We start from the raw sequence: 23513 nt of genomic DNA, 5'->3' as shown, positions 1-23513 counted from the left end.
CACATGTTGCTTTATTATACTGACAATTTTTTTTATTTTAAAACAATTTTGACACACTATCATTCAAATATACTGACAGAACTCTCAAAGAGCAGAAATGCCGTGTTTAAATTCCAGTATTATGATTGTTCCCCTTTGAGCAAAATATACAACAATTATCAATATGTTATCATAACAATAAACAGGAAGTAGTAGTCAGATTTTCTTTATCTTTCTTATATATGTCATGGCAACATCCTTGAACCAAGATTGAAAATGGAAAAGAAATAGAATAGAGCAGGTACCCAAAGAAAGGAACTGTGGCTTGAGAATAAGCACCTAGTTTATACGTTGAAGATATTCTTCTTAATGCATTTTGATCTGTAATTATAATTTTGTGTTATTGTCTTTGCAATAAAAATATGTCCTAGAAATAAAAGGTATAATGAAACATCATGTAGTTTTAGTTCTTCTCAAGCGAAGTTGATGGTATTCCCCTTATCTATGGAGTTCTCGTAGCTTTAACAATTTCAACTTTTGTTTTTGCAGACACAACTTCCCTGGGTGAAATCACAGAAACATGGAAGATGCTTCAGTGAAGTTCTTTACACTCCTTAATGATTAAACTTTTAAGGAACTGATCTTCTGCAAATCCTTTCCACAGTTTGAACTTCAGTCCATCACATCACAGTATTGTTACAGATTTAATTAAATTATGCAGACCACTTCAATGTATGGATATTTTTTAAATATACATTTTAGCTAACGGGAATGGTTACCTAGCCCCAAACTTTACTTTTCTAAGAAACAATGAAAAAACACAATACAGTGACATACTTTCTATATTCCCACTTACATTTATCCAGTTGAAGAATAATAACTGAAGACTGATTTGTTTCTGTAAAACTTAGGTAGGATCTATTTGTTCATTATTGAGGAACATGGAAAGACAATATTGTATATGTTCTGTTAAATATTTTTTCTTCTCTTTTATCCTTTTCCTGGGAGCCTCTTTGGAAATGATAATGAGATTAGGCTTCTCTTAATGTATTCAAATTACAGTCAGTTTCAACCAAATAAAGCACAGCCTCAGTTCCAGAAATAAAAGAAGATGTGTAAGCAAGGAAAAAAAACAAAAAAAACAAAAAAACAGTAATTAAGCCCATCAATTTTATTATTCCAAAGAACTGAAAAAAAAATACCTGCAGGTCAGGGCATATTGACAGAATTAGGAAGTGAAGGATATTAATCATTTATCAGGTTTGGACATCTCATGGTGCCTAACCACTTTCTCTAAATTACAACTGGTAGGAGGCGCCTGGGTGGCTCAGTCGGTTAAGCGTCAGACTTTGGCTCAGGTCATGATCTTGCAGTCTGGGAGGTCATGATCTCGTGGTCTGTGAGTTCCAGCCCCACACTGGGCTCTGTGCTGATAGCTCAGAGCGTGGAGCCTGCTGTGGATTCTGTGTCTCCCTCTCTCTCTTCCCTACCCCACTCATGCTCTCTCGGTTTCTCAAAAATAAATAAACATTAAAAAACTGTTTAGTTACAACTGGTAGTTAATTAAGAGTAGCAGTGGCTGATTATGAGGAGAACAACCACACAGGAGTAACAGAGGAAGAAAGTATGGAAGAAGACTAGGAATCATCAAAAAGTAAACCACTGGACCAGTCTGGGGCTTATTAAGTACACATAATTTTAACACAGTACAATAAACAATCTTTTTGGTGCTACTGACTTGCCTAAGAAACTGTTTGACTGGTTTCATATACTGTGTTTAAAAAGGCATTGAAAAGTATAATGTGTTTAAGAATGATTTTTTTTAATGATTCAAATTATTTTTAATTGATCTATCGAAGTATAAAGTTTGATACTCTGGAACGCTCAGTTCTCAACAATAGCTACAATATTACTACAACTTAGGTACATAAGCCAGTGGTACATTGGGTATGCTTTTAAAACACAAAGACAACTTATTTCTTGAACCAGAGAGTAGCAGAAGTTTGTAAAACCTCTGGAAAACTTCTTTAAACCCTAGCAATCACTGTCAGATGGACATGATATATGGGAGGAGAAAAGTTTGATGAATAGGGCAGAGTTTTATTTTAGAATATAAAGGAAGAATGTTATGAGAAGGTGTATTCATATTACAAGAGGTGAGAAATGGATAGCTGTTAATTTTAACTAAAATTGAATAAACATATGATCCAAAGAATACAATCAAAGACACACAGAAATGAACATATGCACTTAGAACATGGATGGCTTTGTATTCTTAGTTTAGGGAAAATTTCTTCAACTGCTGAAAGTCTTCAAATTTTAGAAAAATACAGTAAATGAATGATTTTGTTAATTGTGATAGATGGGCTATAGCAAGGAGAAATGAATTTTGAGAGAGCTAACCGATTCTGTTTTCAGAAGCTTGCATTAGAAAGTTAGCAGTGGTACATGGAAAATATCCTGTAGGACTTTCTATTTGAAATAATTATTGAAGAAGAAGTTAAAATGTTTCTTGCCAGCTTTCTTCAACCTTCTGTTCAATTTTAGGAATGTGTTCTATTCCTTGGAGGTTCTTTCTTCCCTTTTTCTCCCATTTGGTTATCTGTAAGCTTCTAATCCACTTGGATGCTGCTGCTTCATGCATTGACAAAAGGTATTAAAGCCTACTTTAGCCTAAAATTTTCTCATGGTGAAGGTTTAAAGTCGAAATAAACAAATTGATTTCCTATCACCTATATTTTTTAATGCAAAGTTATGCTTATGGCATTCCATTTAATTAAAGTCAGAGGTCACAATGTATGAATTTATACTCTATTCTGATGTGTAATAATGCATTTATCTCATAATATAATATATATACAAGACTTTAATGAACAAAAAGAGAAAAATGTTTTCTCCACTTACAACTATTTTGTTTCATGTTATTTCCACCACTACTTTATACAAAGTAGAAAATAAATCAACAGTACACCAGTTCGAAATAGGGCATTCTTTTAACATAGCAGGAAATTAAAACATGATTTCTGTTCAGAATATGATGAGTCATCTCATTCATTTGTGAAGCTTCATAGAGCAAACTGTGAATATGGATTTCTGTGTTCTGTCATCAATTACATAAACAATTTTTTATGAGGGATGTTTTATGATGCCGCATCATCTTAAAATTTACTCACACTACAGAAAGTCTAACAAATTCCACCTTTAATCTACAGATAGCTTTAGGGATTAAATTTCTTAAAGCAAACTATTAAAATATAACTTAATGGATTCTCCTAAAAGGAAGAAGTAGCAAAAAACCTTTCTGTGTGACCTTACTCCTAAAGATTCAAACTGCCTGCATATTGTTTAACTGTTCCAAAGGTAATAAACATGAGATGATGAAAGCAGGAATTTTTGTCTTTCTTCATAACAATATTATGTTTCTGTTTACTACTGGTGTAAATATGTAGGAATAATCAGGCATGATTGAGCAACTAATATTTATGTACATTTGAGTGGTTCCTAACAAGTATATATATGGCACTTTAGATATGTCACTCAACTTGGGTTTGTTTTATGGTTTTTTCAACTTAAGCAATATTGTTCATACTCTGCAATAATTTTCTCTTTAAGCACCACAAAATTGATATCATGTAGGTAAACTGCATTTCCCCCATATTGTGAAGTAAGGGAATGTGAGCAGGCTGGCCTTGCCATCTAGTCTAGTCCTTAATGTTATTTTAAGTTATGTTGACAATGTTTTGGGGCTAGAACAGGTGACACACAATATTGAAGTTGAATTTCCAGCCTTGAATTGACTAAATAAATAAGCTTGTTCATATGTAAGCAAGAGCAAGTTTGATATATGGATGTGAAAAGGAAAAAAAAAGAATCAAAAGAAAGCCAATGAGTTCTTTTGTTCTGTTTATTCTTTTGGCACAACAAAGCTAATCTCTTATAGACATTCTGAGTCTCAAATAGTTCATGATGCTGTGGAGGAGGCATAGATGAGAATTAAGAAACCAAAAGGCAAATTGTTTTATAAGAAAGTTTTCTATCTCTGATACATCTAATAGTACTTTCTTCCAGAGTCTAATAAACCATATATTTCTGCTCCCCGTAATGTATTCATTTGGTTGTAGTAGTTTCAGTGACAATTGTCCAAATGAACAGAAAAGAGATAGTAGTTAGCACAATCATAAGAAAGAGAAAGGACAATGATGCATATTTTTTCCATAAGTTGATACAATTAAATTTATTTTAATTTCCAAGATGATTTTAAAATACTTTTTTAAAAAATTTTTTAATGTTTATTTAATTTTGAGAGAGAGACACAGAGCGTGAGAGGGGAGAGGCAGAGAGAGAGAAAGGCAAAAAACCTGAAGCAGGTTCCAGGCTCTGAGTTATCAGCACAGAGCCCAATGTGGGGCTTGAACTCAGAAACCCTGAAATCATAACCTCAACTGAAGTTGGATGTTTAACTGACTAAGCCACCCAGGCACCCTTAAAATATTTTTTTATCTTAGTGTTTTTTATTTTTGAGATAGCACGAACGGGGTAGGGATAGAGAGAGAGGGAGACAGAGGATCTGAAGCAGGCTCCATGCTGACAGTCCTGACAGCAGTGAGCCCCATACAGAGCTAGAACTCACGAACCGTGAGTAAGATCATGACCTGAGCCGAAGTTGGAGGCTCAACCGACTGAACCAACTGGGTGCCCCACTTTTTAAAATATTTTAATTGATAGCTCAAAATCAGAGACATCACCAGGCAAAATTATATGTAGAAATTGAATCTACGGAAAGCATACAATAGATACAGCACTGTAAATTTTAGCACTACAAGGCCATTTGATAACCCATGCCATACAAAAGTGCAACTGATTTGTCATCATTCACAACTTAAACCTTAAGCATACAGTATGCAGAATAAACGCCATCCTTTCTTTATGCTCAAATAGCTAGAATCTTTAAGTAGTGGTGAGTAGATGTGTATCTTTTTCTAATGTTCTTATCTTTTTGTATCCAGAGAAAAACCTTCAGACACAGTATTTCCAAAAGCAGGCTAAAAAAGAAAGCAAAACAAATTCTTTATTAGGAGGATATTTGATGAAATATTACATTTGAATAAAATAGTTTATGTGTGCCAGTATGAGAGAGTTTTGTGAAAGGAATGTTCAATATGGAGTTCTTAGCCTCATGTGCATCTATAAATTAATTAAAATTAATGGGTGATGGGCCTTAAGGAGGGCATTTGTTGAGATGAGCACTGGCTGTTATATGTTAGTGATAAATCACTAAATTCTACTCCTGAAACCATTATTACACTATGTTAACTAACTTGGACTTAAATAAAATTAGAAAACCAAAACAAAAAACAAAACAGAAAAGAAAAGAAAATTCAGCTTCTTCATCCCACTAGCCACATTTCTAGTGCTCAGTAATAAGTTGTATCTAGTGACTACCATAATGGGCAATGCATTAGAGAACGCTCACATCATCACAGAAAGTTCTATTGGACAGCACTGTTCTACATTATAATGTATATAATACTATAAAGAGAATACAGTAGGTCATCCTATTAGATATGCCCCTTTGTTTTATATTTGGGGTAACTGAAATCCCAAAGAGGAAGTAGCATAAGCAAAAAGTATGATAAATATGTTTCTATTTGCTGGGGGGAAATGAAGGAAGAGAGTTTAAGGCTCACTTTGAAAACCATCAAATGTTATTTAAGTAATTTCATTATCACATCGAGTCTTCACATTCTGATCATTAAAATTATGCTTCAGAAAAATCAAACCAATTCTATCAGTATTTTAATCTTCAAATGCACAAATGAGTCCTTTTAAATGTTCTGTAGGCTGTTCCCAATCAATCAGGCTTGTCGTAGCTTCATAGAACACATTATAAATTTCTCTAATTTCCTTCCATCTAAGTGGTTTCTAAAATTATGACCCCAAGAAGATGGATCTTTGATTCTCTATTGATTAATGGGGAGCACAATGAAAAATGTTTTTAAAAAACTCAGTACTGTTAAGATACTCTTTGAAATAAATGCTAAGTATATCTACTCTCCAAGTTTCCCTCCCTCTCTTCTCACTGTGTAAACTGTAATCCTCAAGCTCATTACCACCTACACACACAGTGTTATGATAGCACTGAGTCTACTTTTCATTTCTACAGGAGTCACATCCTCCTTTAAGCGAAACTACATTCAAATCCTATGAAAGAGGTTTATTTTCCATTCCCATCTTCTTTTTATAGTGTGCTTCAGAAAGTTATCATCACTGCCCTTTCCGGCCCTTCAGATATCACTGAATATCTCAGTCTTCCAGGAAATAAATCTACATATATCCAAAAATTACATCACATGAGTGGCTTGATGAAGTATGCAATGGAGCATAGTTGGAAAATTTTTGGACCTGAATTAAAGGAAGTGTCATAAAAGATATTCCCCGTAGAGCAGCCAAACTCCTTAGTGTTTATCCATCATTTACCATCTAGGTGAAGAAAAACTCTAGCCGGTATTCTGGTGTTTCTTGATCTCTGTCCGGTTCACTCTTGTAATCCCTGTTTTTAGGAGGATATTATGTGCTAGGCAGCTATATATTTATTTTTCATCTCCCAACCCCAGGTTTCTTCAAATGTGCTGCTTCTATCCTATTTCAGTTTATGCACCCACAAAGCTCAAGTTATTAGGAGTGCAACTAAGTGAATAGATTGGAGTGAAAGCTAAGGAGAGTTTTTTTCTTCTCTTTTTTTTATTTAATAAATTTCACAGTACAGTTTTTAAATTTAAGGTGTATAAAGTGTTACTTTGATAAATTTATATATTGCAAATATGATTGCCATTGAAGTAGTATTTGTCATATTACATCATTATAGTGCAATATTATCGTCCACACTCATTACACTGTGTATTAGATTTATGTGGTTTATTTCTACACGGTAGAAGTTTATATACTTAAACACCATCAACCTGAACCAATCCCTTTCCCTCTATAATCTCCTAGTTGCCACTGTTTTACTTGCTACTTTCTTCCACAGGTTTGACTTTAGATTCTACATATGAGTGATATCATACAACACCTGTCTTTCTTTGACTTATTTGCTTAGCAAAATGTGCTCAATGTTCACCCATGTCATTATAAATGGCAGGATATCTTCCTTTCTCATGGCTGAATAATATTCCATTGTGTATATGTACCCCATTTTCTTTTTTATCCACTCATCTGTTGTAATACACCCAGAAGTTGAATTGCTGGATCATGCGGTAAATCTGTTTTTAATTTTTTGAGGAATTTCCATATTGTTTGCCATAGTGATTGCACTAATTTACATTCCTACCAACAGTGTATGAGTTCCCTTTCACCACATCCTCACCAGCACTTGCTGTCTCTTGTCATCTTAATGATAGCCATTCTAACAAGTGTAAGGTGATATTTCATTGTGGTTTTGATTTGCATTTTCCTGATAATTAGTGAAGCTGAGCATCTTTTGTGTGCCCATTGGCTATTTTGATGTCCTCTTTGAGAAAAAAAAAATATATTTAGTTCTTCTGCCCATGTTTTATGTCAGATACTCTTGGGGGTTTTGTTATTATTAAGTGCTATCTTTTATGTTTTTTTTGATATTAACCTCTTGTCCAACATATGCTTTGCAAAAATTTTATTCCATTTTGTTAGTTGTTTCTTTTGCTGTGAAGAATTTTTTAAATTTGATGTGGTCCCACTTGTTAATTTTTGCTTTTGTTGCTTGTGCTTTTGGTGTCATGTCCGAAGAGTCATTACCAAGACCAGTATTGATAAGCTACTACCCTATATTTTCTTGTAGGTGTTTTATATTATCTGGTCTAATGTGTAAGTCTTTCATCCATTTCAAGTGAATTTCTGTTTGTGGTGTGACATAAAGGTCCAATTTCATGTATTCAATTCTGCATGTATTCCTCCAGTTTTCCCAGCATCATTTGTTGAAGAGACTATCCTTTCCCTGCCAGGTGTTCTTGGCCCTGTGTTGAATATTAGTTGACTCTATATGCCTGCATTTAATCCTGGGTTTTCTGTTTTATTGGTCTATATGTCTATTTTTGTGCCAGTACTATACTGTTTTTACTACCATGGTTTTGAAATCTAGTTTAAAATAAGGTGTTGTTCTTTTATCCTCAAGATATCTTTGGCTATTTGGGGTCTTTTGTGGTACCATATAAATTTTAATATTATTTCTTTTATTTATGTGAAACATAAATTTGTGTGGTTTCTTTGAAATAGTGTTTTCTGTGTAATAGTATTTTGACATTGCACTGAATCTGTAGATAGCTATGCAGAATACAGCTCTTTAACAATACTTATAAACACAAGTTTATAATGTTTATGTTCCAATCCACAAACACACATTTCTTCCATCTGTTTGCGTCTTCTTTTTGATTTCTTTCAGAAAAGACTTATAGTTTTCATTGTGCAGATTTTTCAGTTCCTTGGTTAAATTTATTCCTAAGTAAATGAGTAAAAGACCTGAGTAAACATTTCTCCAAAGACATACAAGTGGCCAACAGACACATGAAAGGATGCTAAATATCACAAATCATCAGATAAATGCAAATCAAACCACAATGAGCTATCACACCATACCTGTAAGAATGGCAAATAAATAAATATATAAATAAATAAATCAAGCAAGCAAGCAAGCAAGCTAGCAAGAAAGCAAGCAAGCAAGAATGGGCAAAGATGTGAAGAAAAGGGAACCTGCATGCATTTTGGGTGGGAAGGCAAAATGGTGCAGCCACTATGGAAAACAGTACAGAGGTTCCGCAAAAATTAAATACAAAACTACCAAATAATCAGCAGTTCTACTTCTGGATATTTAGCTGCAGAAAATGAAAGCTTTAATTTGAAAAGATACATGTGTCCCTATGTTCATTGCAGCATTATCTACAATAGCCAAGATATAGAAACAACCTAAGTGTCCATCATTAGATGAATGGATAAAGAAGATTGATTACACACACACACACACACACACACACACACACACACACACACACACAATGGAATATCCATTTAAAAATTAAATTTTGCCATTTGTGACAACATGGATGGACCCAGAGGGTATTATGCTAAATAAAATAAGACGAAGACTATATGTAGTCTTTCACTTATATGTAGAATCTAAAAAATAAATGAACAAACAAAACAGAAACAGACTCTTAGATACAGAGAATAATCTGGCAGTTTCCAGAGGAGAGGGTGTAAAATAGGGGAAGGGGATTAAAAGGTACAGGCTTCCAGATATAAAATAAATCAGACATGGGAATTCAATGTACAGCATAGGGAATATAGTTAATAATATTGAAAAACTTTATATGGTAACAGATGGTGGCTAGATTTATCCTGGTGATCACTTTCTATTGTGTCACTATGCTGTATACCTGAAACTAACATAATATTTTACATCAAATACAATTCAATAAAAAAATTGTTCCTAAGTATTTTATTATTTTTTATGCTATTGTGATGGGATAGTTTTTTCTTCTGATGCTTCATCATTAGTATAAAGGAATGCCACTGATTTTTGTAAGCTGATTTTTTAATCTGCCACCTGCTGAAATCACCAACTAATTTCAACAGTTTTTTACTAACTCTTTGAGATTCTGTATATATAAGATTATATCATCAGCAAAAAGTGAGTTTTACATCTTCTTTCCTTATTTGGATGCCTTTTATTTCTTTGTCTTTCCTAATTGCATAGCTAGGAATTCTAGCACTATATTTAATAGAAGTGATGTTCCCAACCTCAGGGAAATCTCTTTCAATTTTTCTCCATTGAATATGATATTGCCTGTGGGCTTGTTATATATGGCCTTTATTGGGTTGAAGTATGTTCCTTCTATACCCAATCTGTTAAGGATTTTTATAAATGGAAAGATGTTGTATTTTATCATATTTTATCATAAATTCTGAATGAAGTTAGCAGGTATCTATCAACTATAAAATAAATTATTAAAGCAAACTATAGTATTTCCCAGTAAGTATAAGTTACTATTGCATTAGCTGGATCTCTAGGTCCATTTTACTTTCATGTAATGTTATTCATACTTTTGCAATAGAACCACACTTTAAGTATAATGTGGGTTGTTTTTGTCACCTAACCTGGGCATCTAATTCATATGTTTTACTTTGTTCCTACTATATACAAATATGTTTTAATATCTACTTGCATAAATACAACTAAAAAGTTTCTTTGACACTCCCCCAAAATGTTCTAGCTAATACCCCAATTTTTCTACCCTTTAAAACAAAATTTTTCAAAAGTGATGTATATTGTCAGTGTTTCCTGACAAATGATAAAAATATTGTTTTATCATTTTCTCCTTCAACAAAAGTCCACCAAACAATTCTTGGCCAAGCCATTAATAATCTTTCTATTGCTGTTCAGAAGGAAAGTTGGAGTTATCCAACTTCAAATATAGTTTCACTACCTCTTCCTGGAAGGAGTGGGACATTCTTTGTCACTTCCTTCCTTGGTAGCTGCTCCTACCCAGCCTCCTTTGCTGATTCTCTCATCTGCCCCATCTCTAACCTTGGAATCACTTAGGCTTCAGGCCTGGCTGTCTTCTCTTTAATATCTAGAGTCATTCCTTAGATGGTTTCATCACAATGCCAAGCAATATTGATATGTTTATAACTGTCAAATGAATAACTCCAATATGAGCTGTTTCCCTAAACCTCGAATTTATATATTCAATGGTCTACTCAGATCACTACAGGAAGTCCCCCCTTATCTGTGTGGGATGTGTTCCAAGACCATCAGTGGATGCCTGAAACTGCAGATAGTTCTGAATGCTATAAATACATGTTTTTCCTATACATACATACTGATGATAAAGTTTAGTTTATAAATTAGGCACAGAAAGAAATTAACAACAATAAATAATAAACTAGAACAATTATAACCATATACTACAATACAAGTTATGTGAATGTGGCTTCTTCACAATGTCTTATTATACTATAATTACCCTTCTTATGATGATGATGTAAGATGATAAAATGCCTATATGAGGACATGAAATGAGGTGAATGACGTAGGCTCTGTGATGTAGCATGAAGGTACTATTGACTTTCTCATGGTATGTCAGAAGGAAGATCATTTGCTTCTGGACTATGGTTGACCACAAGTAACTGAAACCCAAAAATGTACATAAGAAGGCCTGCTATACTGGAATGATATTGCTATGCATAGCATAAGCCCAAAACATCTGTGGTAGGGATGTGACTGTCCAAATATTCCTTGTGCTTTTTTTACATTTCCAAGGTGCTTCCCCGACCCCAGTAAGTTAGGTTAAGATCATGAGTCTAATTTTGGCAGATAAGAATGTGTTTACCTCCATTTCTTTCCTGTCCCACTACAGGGACACATAGTGTGGATACAGAGTAAAGGAAAGTGACCAACATACACAAGGCTTCGTGTAAATAAAAAATAAATATTAAAGCAAGTTACATCACTGAGATAGTAAGGTTACTTTGCTAGTGTAGTTTGCCTAATTCATCCCCAAATGCAATGTGACAGCAAATACAAAGGGAATAAAGAGTTCAGAAACACAAGCTCTCAAAATGTTCAAAGGGTTAACTTCCTCTAGATCCAAAACACTATAAAATGAGATTTAAAATTACTCCAAGTGACAGAGGCTCCATAAATAACAATTTGAATAAAGAAGTCAGAGTGAGTGCTTAGTCTTTAAGGCATGTTCCAGATACTTGCTTTTTTTTATTTTAATGTTTATTTATTTTTGAGAGAGAGAAAGACAGACCAGGAGTGGGCGAAGGCAGAGAGAAAGGGAGACACAGAAGCTGAAGCAGCCTCTAGGCTCTGAGCTGTCAGCACAGAGCCTGCACGAGGCTTGAACCCACGAACCATGAGATCATGACCTGAGCCAAAGTCAGATGCTTAACTGATTGAGCCACCCAGGTGCCCATGTTCCACATACTTTCAAGACAACTGCTACTAAATTGGGGCTGAGAAGGCAGAACAATTAAAATTGTTTCTTCAAAAGCATTTGCATGTAGCAAGCAGATGAGAAGCTTTCTAAATTTTTGAAAGGACATCATAAATCCTAAAATAAAAATATCTTTGATATTTTAAGACAAAATAAACCTCAGACCTCCAACTTTGCAAGAGTGGGATAAGACCCAAGAAAACTGTACCATCCCAGAGAAGAGAATATTCCCCAAGGAACACATAAGATGTATCCAGGGATGAAAATGAAAAAGCAAAAATCTCAGACAGTGTAGCCACCAGAAATGTTACAATAGGCAAATGACTCCTCCTAGATACTAAAGGCTCCAATCAAGACACCTTTTTCCATCCCCAGGGTAGGAGACCTTTATAATATTTGCCCAGTGGGGTTTCAGAATTCCTGGAGGGTAGCATTCTGTGTATCTCTTGTTTGTTTCCTTTATGGATTGATTTCTGATTGTGGTTATCCTGTCCCTGTTCCTCTGCCAATTATTGGAATTGTCCTTTTAGCCAACAGGTCTGTGAATGAAGAGGAAGAAGCCACACTGTATCTAATGAAGACTAGTATCTCCTGAAAAGCCTGTTCTTTGTTCTGGGTTCAGTCAGTGAAAGAGATCTGGGATTGTCTCTAATGGGAATGGGATAAGTATAGTCTATGTGGTTAAGGAGAGATGAAAGGACTGACTGTAGTAGAGGCAGTGGTCCCCAGGTATTATATGTACTTCCTAAAATTTATCAGCCTATCTTGCCAGTATTTTGGTGGCAGCCCACATGACTAATTCTAGCCAGTGGACTTCAGAAGTGACACTTCTCACTGAACCAAGTTCTGAACTGAGGCAGTTTAGACCTGGGATGTGTCCTCTATTCCTTTCCTATGTCTTGGCAATATTAGAGGCAGTCAAGCTATAACAACCTTTCAAATGATATAGTCAGAAAATCAAAGAGGGTTATACTACATGTATTGGACTTTATTATATGATAGTCCTCTGAGATTTGGATTAAAACTGGTAACACATCATAGCCTAAGCTACGCTAATTATGAGAAGGCCCAACAAATCTCTATTTCAACCCTCTACACTACCAAACTTTCTCCTCTTCCAGCTATCTCTGGTTCAATAAGTAGAATTTGCCCTCTTTTTCCTAGTTGCTTGGAACAAAATCTTTGGAGTCACTCTTGACACCTTCCGTCATTTTTTAATACAACCTACGTGTAATCCTACAAGAAATTTTGTTGGCTTCTTTGTTGAAAATATAGCCAAAGAATAAGATCCCTCCTTATCAATTCACTATTGCCAAACCGAATCCAAGCTGCTACCACTAAATTATTTTTATTAAAGTTTTCTCTGCTTCTACCTTTGCCCATCTTTTGCAGTGTGTTCACAAAGCATCAAGAGTGGTTGTACTAAAAATTATCTCGTATCACTCTTGAGCTCAAACTTTCCAGTGATGTCCCACATGATACCTAGTAAAAGCCAAAGTCCTTAAAACTCTGGAAGGTTCTACTACCATCTCCTTCAGGTTCACTGGCTGAGTCACTTAGCAGTGGGGTTATTTTCAGCATATAATTTAATCCCTCTGAGATGTAATTTCCTCATCTATAAAATAGGCATAGTAATAGCTACCTGATGTTTATGAAGAGAATAAAATAATAATTATAGCATTGATCAAAACCATAAAAAACAAGTTAAGTTTACATAGTGCTTACTATTTGCTAGGCATTATTCTAAATTCCTTTCATATATTACTCATCAAGTCCTCCCAACAATCTCATAAAGATACTTAGGATTATAATTTGCATTTGGGGGCAAAGAAAATAAGGCACAGGAAGTTAGATAATTGCACAAGTTCAAGCAGGTAGAAAATGTCAATATTAACTTGAACCCAGGCAGTGTAGCTCTAGTGCTTATGTATTAACCACAATATTTTGAGATATGAAAATATAAAATATAATATGCTAAGTGTTTAAATAATACCAGTGTCTCCTTTTCCCCCTTAGTAGCAATTGTGACATAGGTTTATGTACAAGTTAAAGACAAATCTGGGAAGAAAGACAAGTGTAAATAAAACAAGTTTTAGGAAGGCTCACATCACTCTATGAATGGAAAAACATACATACAAGTTTTTCAAACATAAGAACTAATTCAGCAAGAAACAAGAATTTCCCAAGAAATATTATAAATAGTAAAAGGGATCCAAAAGACAAATCCTCCTAAAATTAAATGTTATGAATCAAGCCTTGAACCAAACGTTAGAGCAATGACTTTAATAAAGATGTTCTAAAATTCTGGATTAACTTGAAACTTGATTGTTCCCTTTTGTGATTCTCCTATCTCTAGTGTTTAAGCAAAACAGCAAAGGTAAGTCACAATTTTAAACAATAAGGGCCTATTTTACTTAAACCTAGAACATATGACCTTGCGACACACTGCTATAAACACCACAGAACTCAGATACATTCATATGGGAACGTTTTCACTGGAATCTTTTTTAAAAATATGAGCCTCGGAGGTGCCTGGGCGGCTCAGTAGGAGAAGTGTCTGACTTCGGCTTAGGTCATGATCTCATCGTCTGTGAGTTTGAGCTCCATATCAGGCTCTGCACTGCTAGTGCTGAGAATCCAGATTTTATCTCAAGATCATTTCAGCTTTAGTTTTGGTTTGGTTTTCTTTTCCTTCTTGTTTTTTTTTTTTTTTTTTTCCCAAGTGGAATTTGACTATTTGGGATTCTCATTCTCCTCTCTCTCTTCCCCTCCCCCACTCTTGCTTTCCCTCTCTCAAAATAAATAAACTTAAAAAATAAAATAAAATAAAATAGGGGCGCCTGGGTGTTTCAGTTAGTTGAGAACCCAAGTTCAGCTCAGGTCATGATCTACAGTTCATGGGTTCAAGTTCTGGGTAGGACTCTGTCCTGACAGCTCAGAACCTGGAGCCTGCTTTAGAGTCTGTGTCTCCCTCTCTCTCGGCCCCTTCCCCCACTCCTGTTCTGTCTCTGTCTCTCTCTCTCTCTCTCTCTCTCTCTCTCTCTCCCTCTCTCAAAAATAAATAAACATTAAATTTGTTTAAAAATAAATAAAATAAAAAATAAAGATATGAGCCTTGATTTTGAGCACCACCATAGGATTAAGAAATATCAAGTTACTCTCTTTCTTCTTAGTAATAATTGCAAAACTAATCTTTCAGATGTCAATTTTAAAAATTTGAAATGAAAATTTACCTCGCTTATTGGGATGGGAAGAAGATAGACCACCTATAGCATAGGATATCTCCGAATCTTTTGCCTCTGCGAGCTGCTCTTTTAGATTTTCCAGCTGTTAAAAATCAAACATAAAAATTATTCATCTTTAATTAGAATGATGCTATTTTCTGTTGAAGAAGAGAAAGTATTTGAATAAAACAGGGAAAAGAGTAAGAAAAACAGAAGAAAGGGAGAAAGGAGAAACAAGGAATTGAAAAGGAGAAAAAGTAATGAAGAACGTAAACAAAAAGAAACAGGAAGAGTACAAGGAAACTAGTATTTAGAGACTGACTGAGAAAGGTACATGACTCAACAGGACATGAGGAAAAAACAGGTTTATGGTTAAGGAAGTCCACTCTGGGTGTTAATTAATGGGGAGCCTGGAAACACAGCCTGTGTTCCTGGACTCGATTCCATGTCACCTATAATGAGCAGTGCTTTTCAAGGAGCTCCACAGAGTTATGTAAATGTTTGGATTTCCTGAAATATTTCTCCTTTCCAGCAGGAAGGGAGAAGTATTTTGAGGCCTTAGGGTTTTTACCCAGAATTCAACCCATGTTCATTTTTAGCAAGCTTTCTGATTGTCTACACCCTGAAGATCTAACTCTACCAAAGTAGAGTTCAGCCTGGCTACTGAGAGTGTCCATGTCTGACCCGCCTAGAATGATGGGACACAATTCTCTCTCCCAAAGAGCCACATGGTTTGCATAAAAATGGATTTGCATGCATGTTTGTGAAAAAGTTTTGAAATCATTGAATCTGGTGATTTTCACATTTTCTTTACAGCATGTCAAGGAGTTGGGGAAAAGGCTGCTAAGGGTCTCCCTCTGAGGAGGCTGAGAGCGGGTTCAAAGAGGTGACCCTTCAGGCGCCCAACCAGGTGCTTTAAACAGAACAGCTCCACCTTCGTATGCAACCGAATGAATTGGATATGAGACCGTATCCAATTTATTTGGGAAAAAGTATTTCCACTTTTAAAAATAATAATACATTCTGAAAATCACCAATCTAGGTATAGCCTCCTATTTTATAGTGAGGAGATTTAGATCCAGAGAATTTTAATTTGTTTCTGGTCTCATAACAATTGGAGAGCTGGGACGAGAATCCAGATTTTATCTCAAGATCATTTCAGCTTTAGTTTTGTTTTGGTTTTCTTTTCTTTCTTGTTTTTTTTTTTTTCCCAAGTGGAATTTCACTTTTTTTCTAATGAATTACTTTACTTTTTCTCTAGCAGGAATAAAAAAATTTTACGGTATCATACTGTAAAATTCAAACTGTGCCCAAAGATAAATGCCTTCTAATTATTATTAAAAATGAAATGTAAGTATTTCACACTCTCACCTGGTTAAGTTCTTCCAATTTGCCAGTCAGTTCTGTATCTGCAAGACACATTCGTTACATGAAAACTTTCGTGGCAAATAATAGATTCATCCCGATTCACACATTTGGGATCTTATGTGGAAGGCAAAGGTCTTTTCCATAAGATTTGAGACCACCCACCATCCCTAATATAAGACCCAAATATTTTCTCAATGCCTGACATATTGAATTTCATCCAGTTATGTCATGAGAAAATACCTGATTTCTTTTTTTTTTTTTATTTTTTTATTTTTTTATTTTTATTTTTATTTTTTAATATATGAAATTTACTGTCAAATTGGTTTCCATACAACACCCAGTGCTCATCCCAAAAGGTGCCCTCCTCAATACCCATCACCCACCCTGCCCTCCCTCCCACCTCCCATCAACCCTCAGTTTGTTCTCAGCTTTTAACAGTCTCTAATGCTTTGGCTCTCTCCCACTCTAACCTCTTTTTTTTTTTTTTTTTTCCTTCCCCTCCCCCATGGGTTTCTGTTATGTTTCTCAGGATCCACATAAGAGTGAAACCATATGGTATCTGTCTTTCTCTGTATGGCTTATTTCACTTAGCATCACACTCTCCAGTTCCATCCATGTTGCTACAAAAGGCCATATTTCATTTTTTCTCATTGCCACGTAGTATTCCATTGTGTATATAAACCACAATTTCTTTATCCATTCATCAGTTGATGGACATTTAGGCTCTTTCCATAATTTGGCTATTGTTGAGAGTGCCGCTATAAACATTGGGGTACAGGTGCCCCTATGCATCAGTACTCCTGCATCCCTTGGATAAATTCCTAGCAGTGCTATTGCTGGGTCATAGGGTAGGTCTATTTTTAATTTTCTGAGGAACCTCCACACTGCTTTCCAGAACGGCTGCACCAATTTGCATTCCCACCAACAGTGCAAGAGGGTTTCTGTTTCTCCACATCCTCTCCAGCATCTATAGTCTCCTGATTTCTTCATTTTGGCCACTCTGACTGGCGTGAGGTGGTATCTGAGTGTGGTTTTGATTTGTATGTCCCTGATAAGGAGCGACGTTGAACATCTTTTCATGTGCCTGTTGGCCATCCGGATGTCTTCTTTAGAGAAGTGTCTATTCATGTTTTCTGCCCATTTCTTCACTGGGTTATTTGTTTTTCGGGTGTGGAGTTTGATGAGCTCTTTATAGATTTTGGATACTAGCCCTTTGTTCGATGTGTCATTTGCAAATATCTTTTCCCATTCCGTTGGTTGCCTTTTAGTTTTGTTGGTTGTTTCCTTTGCTGTGCAGAAGCTTTTTATCTTCATAAGGTCCCAGTAATTCACTTTTGCTTTTAATTCCCTTGCCTTTGGGGATGTGCCGAGTAAGAGATTGCTACGGCTGAGGTCAGAGAGGTCTTTTCCTGCTTTCTCCTCTAAGGTTTTGATGGTTTCCTGTCTCACATTCAGGTCCTTTATCCATTTTGAGTTTATTTTTGTGAATGGTGTGAGAAAGTGGTCTAGTTTCAACCTTCTGCATGTTGCTGTCCAGTTCTCCCAGCACCATTTGTTAAAGAGACTGTCTTTTTTCCATTGGATGTTCTTTCCTGCTTTGTCAAAGATGAGTTGGCCATACGTTTGTGGGTCTAGTTCTGGGGTTTCTATTCTATTCCATTGGTCTATGTGTCTGTTTTTATGCCAATACCATGCTGTCTTGATGATGACAGCTTTGTAGTAGAGGCTAAAGTCTGGGATTGTGATGCCTCCTGCTTTGGTCTTCTTCTTCAAAATTACTTTGGCTATTCGGGGCCTTTTGTGGTTCCATATGAATTTTAGGATTGCTTGTTCTAGTTTCGAGAAGAATGCTGGTGCAATTTTGATTGGGATTGCATTGAATGTGTAGATAGCTTTGGGTAGTATTGACATTTTGACAATATTTATTCTTCCAATCCATGAGCAGGGAATGTCTTTCCATTTCTTTATATCTTCTTCAATTACCTGCATAAGCTTTCTATAGTTTTCAGCATACAGATCTTTTACATCTTTGGTTAGATTTATTCCTAGGTATTTTATGCTTCTTGGTGCAATTGTGAATGGGATCAGTTTCTTCATTTGTCTTTCTGTTGCTTCATTGTTAGTGTATAAGAATGCAACTGATTTCTGCACATTGATTTTGTATCCTGCAACTTTGCTGAATTCATGTATCAGTTCTAGCAGACTTTTGGTGGAGTCTATCGGATTTTCCATGTATAATATCATGTCATCTGCAAAAAGCGAAAGCTTGACTTCATCTTTGCCAATTTTGATGCCTTTGATTTCCTTTTGTTGTCTGATTGCTGATGCTAGAACTTCCAGCACTATATTAAACAGCAGTGGTGAGAGTGGGCATCCCTGTCGTGTTCCTGATCTCAGGGAAAAAGCTCTCAGTTTTTCCCCGTTGAGGATGATGTTAGCTGTGGGCTTTTCATAAATGGCCTTTATGATCTTTAAGTATGTTCCTTCTATCCCGACTTTCTCAAGGGTTTTTATTAAGAAAGGGTGCTGGATTTTGTCAAAGGCCTTTTCTGCATCGATTGACAGGATCATATGGTTCTTCTCTTTTTTTTTGTTAATGTGATGTATCACGTTGATCGATTTGCGAATGTTGAACCAGCCCTGCATCCCAGGAATGAATCCCACTTGATCATGGTGAATAATTATTTTTATATGCTGTTGAATTCGATTTGCTAGTATCTTATTAAGAATTTTTGCATCCATATTCATCAGGGATATTGGCCTGTAGTTCTCTTTTTTTACTGGGTCTCTGTCTGGTTTAGGAATCAAAGTAATACTGGCTTCATAGAATGAGTCTGGAAGTTTTCCTTCCCTTTCTATTTCTTGGAATAGCTTGAGAAGGATAGGTATTATCTCTGCTTTAAATGTCTGGTAGAACTCCCCTGGGAAGCCATCTGGTCCTGGACTCTTATTTGTTGGGAGATTTTTGATAACCGATTCAATTTCTTCGCTGGTTATGGGTCTGTTCAAGCTTTCTATTTCCTCCTGATTGAGTTTTGGAAGAGTGTGGGTGTTTAGAAATTTGTCCATTTCTTCCAGGTTGTCCAATTTGCTGGCATATAATTTTTCATAGTATTCCTTGATAATTGTTTGTATCTCTGAGGGATTGGTTGTAATCATTCCATTTTCATTCATGATTTTATCTATTTGGGTCATCTCCCTTTTCTTTTTGAGAAGCCTGGCTAGAGGTTTGTCAATTTTGTTTATTTTTTCAAAAAACCAACTCTTGGTTTCGTTGATCTGCTCTACAGTTTTTTTAGATTCTATATTGTTTATTTCTGCTCTGATCTTTATTATTTCTCTTCTTCTGCTGGGTTTAGGCTGCCTTTGCTGTTCTGCTTCTATTTCCTTTAGGTGTGCTGTTAGATTTTGTATTTGGGATTTTTCTTGTTTCTTGAGATAGGCCTGGATTGCAATGTATTTTCCTCTCAGGACTGCCTTCGCTGCATCCCAGAGCGTTTGGATTGTTGTATTTTCATTTTCGTTTGTTTCCATATATGTTTTAATTTCTTCTCTAATTGCCTGGTTGACCCACTCATTCGTTAGTAGGGTGTTCTTTAACCTCCATGCTTTTGGAGGTTTTCCAGACTTTTTCCTGTGGTTGATTTCAAGCTTCATAGCATTGTGGTCTGAAAGTATGCATGGTATAATTTCAATTCTTGTAAACTTATGAAGGGCTGTTTTGTGACCCAGTATATGATCTATCTTGGAGAATGTTCCATGTGCACTCGAGAAGAAAGTATATTCTGTTGCTTTGGGATGCAGAGTTCTAAATATATCTGTCAAGTCCATCTGATCCAATGTATCATTCAGGGCCCTTGTTTCTTTATTGACTGTGTGCCTAGATGATCTATCCATTTCTGTAAGTGGGGTGTTAAAGTCCCCTGCAATGACCACATTCTTATCAATAAGGTTGCTTATGTTTATGAGTAATTGTTTTATATATCTGGGGGCTCGGGTATTTGGCGCATAGACATTTATAATAGTTAGCTCTTCCTGGTGGATAGACCCTGTGATTATTATATAATGCCCTTCTTCATCTCTTGTTACAGCCTTTAATTTAAAGTCTAGTTTGTCTGATATAAGTATGGCTACTCCAGCTTTCTTTTGGCTTCCAGGAGCATGATAAATAGTTCTCCATCCCCTCACTCTCAATCTAAAGGTGTCCTCAGATCTAAAATGAGTCTCTTGTAGACAGCAAATAGATGGGTCTTGTTTTTTTATCCATTCTGATACCCTATGTCTTTTAGTTGGCGCATTTAATCCATTTACATTCAGTGTTATTATAGAAAGATATGGGTTTAGAGTCATTGTGATGTCTGTATGTTTTATGCTTGTAGTGATGTCTCTGGTACTTTGTCTCACAGGATCCCCCTTAGGATCTCTTGTAGGGCTGGTTTCGTGGTGACAAATTCCTTCAGTTTTTGTTTGTTTGGGAAGACCTTTATCTCTCCTTCTATTCTAAATGACAGACTTGCTGGATAAAGGATTCTCGGCTGCATATTTTTTCTGTTTAGCACACTGTAGATATCGTGCCAAGCCTTTCTGGCCTGCCAAGTTTCAAAGGAGAGATCAGTCACGAGTCTTATAGGTCTCCCTTTATATGTGAGGGCACATTTATCCCTTGCTGCTTTCAGAATTTTCTCTTTATCCTTGTATTTTGCCAGTTTCACTATGATATGTCGTGCAGAAGATCGATTCAAGTTACGTCTGAAGGGAGTTCTCTGTGCCTCTTGGATTTCAATGCCTTTTTCCTTCCCCAGTTCAGGAAAGTTCTCAGCTATAATTTGTTCAAGTACCCCTTCAGCACCCTTCCCTCTCTCTTCCTCCTCTGGGATACCAATTATGCGTATATTATTTTTTTTTAGTGTATCACTTAGTTCTCTAATTTTCCCCTCATACTCCTGGATTTTTTTATCTCTCTTTCTTTCAGCTTCCTCTTTCTCCATAACTTTATCTTCTAGTTCACCTATTCTCTCCTCTGCCTCTTCAAGCCGAGCCATCGTGGATTCCATTTTGTTTTGCAATTCGTTTAAAGCGTTTTTCAACTCCTCATGACTGTTCCTTAGTCCCTCGATCTTTGTGGCAAGAGATTCTCTGCTGTCCTGTATACTGTTTTCAAGCCCTGCGATTAATTTTATGACTATTATTCTAAATTCACTTTCTGTTATATTATTTAAATCCTTTTTGATCAGTTCGTTAGCTGTTGTTATTTCCTGGAGATTCTTCTGAGGGGAATTCTTCCGTTTGGTCATTTTGGAGAGTCCCTGGCGTGGTGAGGACCTGCAGTGCACTTCCCCTGTGCTGTGGTGTATAACTGGAGTTAGTGGGCGGGGCCGCAGTCCGACCCGATGTCTGCCCCCAGCCCACTGCTGGGGCCACAGTCAGACTGGTGTGTGTCTTCTCTTCCCCTCTCCTAGGGGCGGGATTCACTGTGGGGTGGCGTGTCCCGTCTGGGCTACTTGCACACTGCCAGGCTTGTGTTGCTGGGGATCTGGCGTATTAGCTGGGGTGGGTAGGCAAGGTGCACGGGGGCTGGAGGGGCAGGCTTAGCTCGCTTCTCCTTAGGTGATCCACTTCAGGAGGAGCCCTGTGGCAGCGGGAGGGAGTCAGATCCGCTGCCTGAGGTTTGGCTCCGCAGAAGCACAGAGTTGGGTGTTTGCGCCGAGCGAGCAAGTTCTCTGGCAGGAACTGGTTCCCTTTGGGATTTTGGCTGGGGGATGGGCGGGGGAGATGGCGCTGGCGCCTTTGTTCCCCGCCAAGCTGAGCTCTGCCGTCCGGGGGCTCAGCAGCTCTCCCTCCCTTTGTCCTCCAGCCTTCCCGCTTTCCGAGCAGAGCTGTTAACTTATGACCTCCCAGACGCTAAGTCGCGCTTGCTGTCGGAACACAGTCTGTCCGGCCCCTCCGCTTTTGCCAGCCAGACTCGGGGGCTCTGCTTGGCCGGCGAGCCGCCCCTCCGCCCCGGCTCCCTCCCGCCAGTCCGTGGAGCGCGCACCGCCTCGCCGCCCTTCCTACCCTCTTCCGTGGGCCTCTAGTCTGCGCTTGACTCCGGAGACTCCCTTCTGCTAATCCTCTGGCGGTTTTCTGGGTTCTTTAGGCAGGTGTAGGTGGAATCTAAGTGATCGGCAGGACGCGCTGTGAGCCCCGCGTCCTCCTACGCCGCCATCTTCCGGCACTCCCCCTGATTTCTTGTAATAAGCTCAAAGCTTTCTAAAACAGACCATAGTTCTAAGAAGGACTATTATTTAGAAGTAAATTATTCTACTAACATGAGGAAATTTTATGAAACAATAGTAAGTGAAAAAAAGTGGGACACAAACATCTATGCAATTCATTCATGAAAGAAATTCCCAGAATATTGATATTAGCTCTCTCTGGGTTTTACAGTTTGAGTATGAATTTTTCTTTTTTATAATTTCATACATTTTCTTCAATGAGAATATCTTATTTCTAATTTTAAAACCCTGTATTTTTAAAGTATTCATTAAGATGTTGTTATAGTCAGCACATTGTCCCATGACTAGATTTTTTTTTTTAGAGGATCAGATGTTTTTGGAGAGTGTAACACATTGACATATTCTCACATTTTCTCTTAGGCTAGACTTGCTAAGTTTCTGACAGTGTCATTTCTTGGAGAAAACTCTAATGCATAATTGTAAATTAGATTCTGCTGATCTTCAAAGAAAAAAATGTCAGTCGGTGTGCCTAAATTTGCCAGTGGTCTCTACTCCAATTGTTTCCCACATGGAGAGAATTTCATTGCAAATGTGCTAACTTAACTGCCATTAAAATGCAGTTAAGTTGTGAAATTTCTAATGAAAACCTGGGAACAGATTTGAAGCATTTAGTAAAAGAAAATATTAACTGTATGAGTGAGGAGTTGCAGAGATGAGAATATGACTAAAGATAACTATTTTGTAAATAGATGGTT

At 36.7% G+C, this 23513-nt stretch overlaps 2 protein-coding genes across 9 annotated transcripts in view; one reads left to right on the top strand and one right to left on the bottom strand.

Moving 5' to 3' along the window:
* Nucleotides 1–694, top strand: part of OSTN (osteocrin) — a 231538-nt gene extending 230844 nt beyond the window's left edge. For all 8 annotated transcript variants that reach the window (XM_042956056.1, XM_042956055.1, XM_042956057.1 and 5 more), the window contains one exon: nucleotides 529–694. The gene's annotated coding sequence lies outside the window, so the exon portion shown is untranslated. The remainder of the gene's footprint in view (nucleotides 1–528) is intronic.
* Nucleotides 1–23513, bottom strand: part of UTS2B (urotensin 2B) — a 29861-nt gene that overhangs the window by 1439 nt on the left and 4909 nt on the right. The window contains exons 3-4 of the mRNA XM_042954363.1: nucleotides 16547–16584; nucleotides 15185–15278 (exon numbers count right to left, since the gene is read on the bottom strand). Of these exons, the coding sequence (XP_042810297.1) occupies nucleotides 15185–15278; nucleotides 16547–16584 (132 nt within the window). The remainder of the gene's footprint in view (nucleotides 1–15184; nucleotides 15279–16546; nucleotides 16585–23513) is intronic.

The sequence above is a fragment of the Panthera leo genome, chromosome C2 (assembly GCF_018350215.1).
Source record: "Panthera leo isolate Ple1 chromosome C2, P.leo_Ple1_pat1.1, whole genome shotgun sequence".
Lineage (NCBI taxonomy): Eukaryota > Metazoa > Chordata > Mammalia > Carnivora > Felidae > Panthera > Panthera leo.
The sequence above is the reverse complement of the archived record's forward strand: the minus strand, read 5'-3'. Positions and strand labels throughout refer to the sequence as shown.